Source organism: Melanotaenia boesemani, chromosome 16 (assembly GCF_017639745.1).
Source record: "Melanotaenia boesemani isolate fMelBoe1 chromosome 16, fMelBoe1.pri, whole genome shotgun sequence".
In the NCBI taxonomy this organism is placed as follows: Eukaryota; Metazoa; Chordata; class Actinopteri; order Atheriniformes; family Melanotaeniidae; genus Melanotaenia; species Melanotaenia boesemani.
The window spans coordinates 6,998,064-7,004,063 of NC_055697.1; the positions used below are offsets into that span (position 1 = coordinate 6,998,064).

The following is a 6,000-nucleotide window of genomic DNA, read 5'->3' on the forward strand; positions in this document are numbered from 1 at the left end:
TGTTTTGATGGAGAGAGGAGCCGGTACAGTAGTTACTCTAAGTCAGTGGTTCCTAAGGGGTCCCCTAAAGAGCACAGGGGGTCCCCTGAGGCTTTGAGTGTTCAGAGCCAGTATGATTTAAATTAAGCCCATGTCCACACAGAGAAGATTTGAGGTGTATTTTAATCATTTGAGGGTTTCATTCACACAGAACCAGTGTTTTGGGTGCCTGAAAACACAAACACACTTTCATTAATGAGACATGTCTAAGAAATGCCACAGTGTAGATGATTTGACCTTATTTTGAAAAAAATGCTATATGTTGATAATTACCTAAACTTTCTGTAAAAGGAAAGGAGTCAGCCATTTCTGGTGAGAAGCAGCAAAAGAAAGGATTAAACTCTTATGAAAGTGTCTGATGATGCAAGTCAACATTAATCCCATCTTAGTGTCTCTTTGCAGCTGTGTTGGGTAAAACCATCTCCAGTCTCTGCCCAGAACCCCTTCCTGAGAGGGTCACTACAGTGGTCCCCAACCCTGGTCCTCAAGGCCCACTATCCTGCAGGTCTTAGATGTCTCCCTGCTGCAACACACCTGATTCAAATTAAACTCTCTGACAAGCTCTGCACAAGTCTGCTAATGAGCCATTATTTGAATCAACATGGAAACATCAAATGTCTGCAGGACGGTGGGCCTTGAGGATCAGAGTTGGGGATCCCTGCACTACACCAGTTTGGTTTGCTGAGTTAAAATAAAAAAAAAAAAAAACAGTTTTAGGCTGCAGCCTCGAGCTGGTGGGATGGAAGGGATTTGGGTTAATGGGTGAAGTGAAGTGGTAAAAGTGATTACAGGATGCACAGTTGAGTGTGAGAGCATCTGACGTGCTGAGCAAATGAGAAACAGTCCAAAAACAAATGGAGGTTAATAGGGCAGTGGGATATGGGTCGAAACACCTGAGTTCCTGTCCCCAAAGCGTTTCCATGGATACCACAGCACTTAGCATCCACTTCCTGTTTCCTCCTGCTCCTCCTCAGGCTGTGATGCTTGACTTTCTTGAATGCAGCAGCAGGAAGGGGAACGAACAAATGAATAAGTAAAGACTTTCCCCTCTGCTCCTTCGTCATATTCAGCCAAACAGACCTTCCATATGGAATAATTCAATAGGCTGAGCCTGGGGGAGCGACGTGGCAGACAATCACAGGCGGGGAAGCAGCTTCAACAGCAAACAAAGCACAGCGGCGCTCAGCTCATAGCCAGGCCGTAATTATGTGACTCAGACATGTGACACCAATGTGATGGCATGGAGTCACATCACTGCGTGTTTATGTTATGCTGCTGATACCTTGGTAGATATATCGAGGAATAGCAAAGCATTGTGGGAGAGCTAGCCATGCCAGGGTATGACTATTAGAGAGCCATGTGTAAGGATGATTAGTGGGGGGGGGGGGGGGGGGGGGTTCAACTCACAAAGAGGGTAAGAAAAATGAAACTGAGAGGAGTCAATTTATCCACTCCTTAGTAATTCCACCCCCTCCTTCTCCTGCCCTGCTCTCTTCCTTTTTCAGCCTCTGTCTCACTCTCTCCTTCTCTTTTTGGGGCACCGGGTCTTTGATCAGATGCTGAAGCTATAAACATTACCAGCTGGCCTTACGCTCTGCATGAAGAGGTCAGCCGAGTCTGGGGGCGGATGGATGGGGCCCGCATTTTTATGAGCGGTAACTTGACTCTTGGCGACCGGCGGCATCCACAGCAGACATCTGGGAGAACTTCTCCATTTCAGAGACACTCTGATTCAGCTAAAAATAAGCGTTCCTCATACACAAACACATGCACCATCAGACAAGCTAGAATAGACAATAAGGTTGTGTTCCTTTTTTTACAAGCCAGTGGTAACAGTTCTGCCATCTGTTTTTCTTGAGGTAAAAATATAAAGCAGCCACAGGTAGCAAGTCTGGGTGGGTGGAGAAAATTTCCATTCACACTCATGAATTACATTTTCTTGAATGAAAGCTGCTAAATATTCTGATTGACCTTTTAGAGCCAAGCATTTGTCTTTCAGGCAACGTCACGTTTCAGTTCCAGTCTAAAATGTGACTTCACACTAAAGCTAAAACAGTCCCAGTGGAAAGCGTTAACCATGCAACATTTGATATTTGCAGCTTTAGGTTGCGCCAAGGGCGGGAGGTTAAAGGTTTTGGAGCAGAGTGTGTGTGCACGGCTGTTATAAACTGCAGTAGATCACCTTATACGATGCATTCAGGGTGCAGCATGAGGCTGAAATGAGCTATAATACTTGTCTCTCACTTAGACACAATCCTTTAGGTTAAAAACTGCTGAGTTCACTTCCTTTTTAAAACACAGTTGCACAAATAATTTGTCAAAAAAATTTGAAGTTGCGCAATGTTTGCATAATATATTCTCCACCTTCCAACCGCTGTTGGTGCATTGCTCTGTTCCCTTTTTTTAAAGCCGTCAGCTGTCGATCAGCAGGATAGAGTCACAACCAACTGAAGGAATGTGGATCTGGTTTCGTTCCTTTGCTCATGTGTCCTAACAAAACAAACTAGTTAGATATAATCCTGCTGTAAGTGGTCAGAAACGTCCTTTTGATCCTGTTTTCTTACACCCGGTCACTTTCTGTGCAACCCCTTATTTCCTTATTATTTTGTACCATGACAAGAGCCTGGAAGTAAGTAAAAACATGTGCAAACATGACCAGAAATGACAGGTGGAAACAAAGTTTGTACAATTCTAATGAGCTTGAATGTTAATACTTGGTCTGAGATTAATTCTTCAACACAGACTGAACCTTCTTAGAGACGATTTCTTCGTATTTTCTTTGAGTCCTCTTTAGGAATAGTTCTCCAGGCTTGTTCTTCCCTTTTGGTCCAGATGATCCCATACTACCTCAGTTAAGATCCAGGCTCTGGGTAGGGTTCATCATTCCACTCCTTGTGTCTTTTGGCATACCTAAGCCTTTTTTTCTCCCGGTTTCCCTTCCTTAAGATAGTCGTCTTGACAGCTATGGAGACCATTTCTGATGAGGCTTCAGTGAACAGGGGGTACATCAGCTGAAGGTCCAGATGCTTCTCCCAGGCCATGTGTCAGGACTTTGCTGGAGGGAATCACTTTTTGACATTATTCATATGCTGTATATATTTTTTTTTTTTATATATTTGCCACTTCTTCTGTCTAATTTAAACAAACTCTTCAAGAAAATTGGACACAGTGCTAGAATCTTCCCAATTTTCATCTAAGAGCTGGGATATACTTGCTGTTAGCGACGCGTCTGCATACATATCATGGCTGCCATGCGTGCCTAGCATTCGTTTGGTATGTAGGCTGTTGGCGTTGACATGAGGTAAAATGTTGCGTGCCCGCTAGAGGCCCTCATGCAAAGAACACAACAGGTCCGAGGAAAACACAATGGTGCAAACAACCAGCTGTGTATAAATGCTAAGATCTCGTCAAGCATCATTAAGTCACACAAGAATAAGGTCACTGTTGTCACCCGAAATGGAAACACTTTTAAAAAAAGGATCCCCAAGTTTTATGAATCAGTTTTGGACTAATTAAATTTTAAACTATTCAAATCGATTAATCGATTTTTTTTAACCCAGCTTTCCTCAAACTGTTGTTTTTGCTTCTTTTTTTCTCAGACTGCTGGAAGCTCCTTCTTTGCTAAGTTGTCTGTGATATGTAGACACAGCAAAAGTTTATCATTGATTTAGGTGCTTCTTTTATGCTAAAATAATTCATAGATCAGTGTTAAAATCTAAAAGAAAACACAAAAATCTCTGAAAATGGTCAGGTACGAGGGCCGGTCTAAAAACAAGTGGAAAAGCAGCCAACTAGCTCCATTTAATTTATATAAAGAAATGAATGAAGAGGAGGTCAAGACTTCTGCATAGTAAATATAAAAAAAACTGTGCACCATTTGATTATTTCATTGCAGCCATTTTCTCTAAAATTAAACTGGTAAAATCATTATAGTGTGTTTGATCCAACTTAAAGTGGAAACAATTCAATCTGACCTCAAATATGACTAAAAATGTTTACAATAAAAAGCAGAAAACTGCTCAGTTTTGTTTAATAAATGCAAATATTTCACCAGCATGTGTGTATTGATTTAGATAATACCTCCAGCTCTAAATCGTGGTGCAAACCAAAGTATAATTCAGTAAACAAATAATACAAAAATCTGACAGAGATGACCTCCATGAACTGGTGTCTGTCATGTGTTTCTTCCATCTGTGTGTTCACTGGCTCTTCTGCTGAGAAGAAACATTATCATGTGTGTGGTGTGTGTATAGCACCGTGCATTTTCAGTACAGATTTAACTTTTTCTCACTGAATGGCACATTGTCAAGAAAAAGCCAAGGCATTAAGTAGGAAAAATCTGTGACATCACTACTGGACATTGGAGCCCTGTTCTCCACATAATAGAACTATTGAAGCCCCCTTCACTACCATCACTGTCCAGAGTGCACCAGACTCTGGCAGTAAACCCATGTGCGAAAACCATCACCTGTTGCAGCTTAGTGTCTGGCCTCACTATGAAGCCCGTGGGCGTTTCGAAGGCACAGTCGGATAGTTATTGGTCCCAGGAGCACATGGTGGAGACAAGACAGAGCGCAAGACAGAGGGAAAGTGTACGTGACTGTGTGTCCTTGGTGTGTTTGGCTTCCAGCCAGAGTAAAAAAAAATAATAATAAACCATACCTGACCAGCTGTGTCATACAGTCCCAACAAGTACTGCTTTCCCCCAACGTTGACGCTCACTGCAAGGAAATGACAAAGAGCAGTTGAGGAGAGGAAGCAAGGAGGTGAGGGTGGGGAGGGGGAGCAGAAGGAAGGGGGGGGGGGGGGGGTGTCTCAGGGACCCCAACCCTCATGTGCTATGAAGGCAAACAAGTGGTTATGATTATACCAGCAACAGATGCAATGCAGTTTGAGTCGTGAGTGTCAGTCAGGGTCTAATCTTTGCTTTATCTGACCTAATTTCAGAATTCAATAATGGAAATTAGACCCAAACCCAGAAAAGCAGCAGTTATGATGTCATTATTAGAAAGTGGGAAAGCCTGACAGAAGAGCTATGCTCCTACCTGCATAATGATCAAAGACTGTGGGCACATACTCCTCGGGAAAGGCGTCATTGGCATAGCTCATCAGGAGACACGTTTTGCCCACTGCACCGTCTCCCACCACGACGCATTTTAACATGATAGTACCGGTTCCGTTAGCCATGATCCCGACCTTTCCACCATCATCATCGGCTCCTCAACGCCCTGTTGTTTCGACCTTCTCCTCCTGAAGCTGCGGCTGGGCGGGGATCCCCGCTCGGCGGGCATCACCAGCCTTGGAGGGGGACTGCGCGACGCACCGAGTCGGTCTGGAGCAACATCTCTCTCCCCCTCCTCCCCAACGCCGGTTCCTGTACTCCTAGATTTGGCTAAGAAGTCTTTCCTTTTTTTAACGCTTAACAGTATCACTGACTTCTAAGCTGTCTGAATTTGACTTCTCTTTAAAGCGAGAAACGACCGTGTTGTTGTTCTTCCGCCGCTGCCTCTGCGCGCGGCTGCCGCTCCACCGTGCCCGCTCCCCCGGTATGTGCTGCGCCTCTGCTTCCCCCTCGCTCCCTGGCGTACTGGACTACTGGTGGACAAGGTGGGTGCGCTTGCTGGAGAGGCGGAGCTTGGATTTAAAAGCAAGGGGCTCTGGATAAAGTAGCCTACACTCCGCCTGCTGGGGATGTGCGAATGAGTGACTTAAAAATTACATCATTAGGTAGAAAGAGTTAACAAAAATATATTTGTATATATTAGGTATATTTCAGAAATAATTCAGATTCTGATGAGATCACGTATTCGCCATAAAGCTCAAACAGGAAATCCATGTGGGTGACATCTGTAGACTCTTTGTGAGTCTGCCTGAAGTGGAGAATTAGAAGAAGCTCTAAAGTGGACAGTGCTATTCTCATGGTTTGGTTACATTCCCATTTAAGTGGTTGGTGTTTGAACT

At 43.9% G+C, this 6,000-nt stretch overlaps 1 protein-coding gene across 1 annotated transcript in view; it reads right to left on the reverse strand.

The window, feature by feature from the left end:
• The window catches only part of LOC121655273 (rho-related GTP-binding protein RhoQ), a 25,907-nt gene extending 20,267 nt beyond the window's left edge, over positions 1–5,640 (reverse strand). Inside the window, exons 1-2 of the mRNA XM_042009809.1 lie at positions 5,085–5,640; positions 4,702–4,760 (exon numbers count right to left, since the gene is read on the reverse strand). Of these exons, the coding sequence (XP_041865743.1) occupies positions 4,702–4,760; positions 5,085–5,226 (201 nt within the window). The 5' untranslated portion in view covers positions 5,227–5,640. The remainder of the gene's footprint in view (positions 1–4,701; positions 4,761–5,084) is intronic.
• Positions 5,641–6,000: the final 360 nt, after the last annotated feature.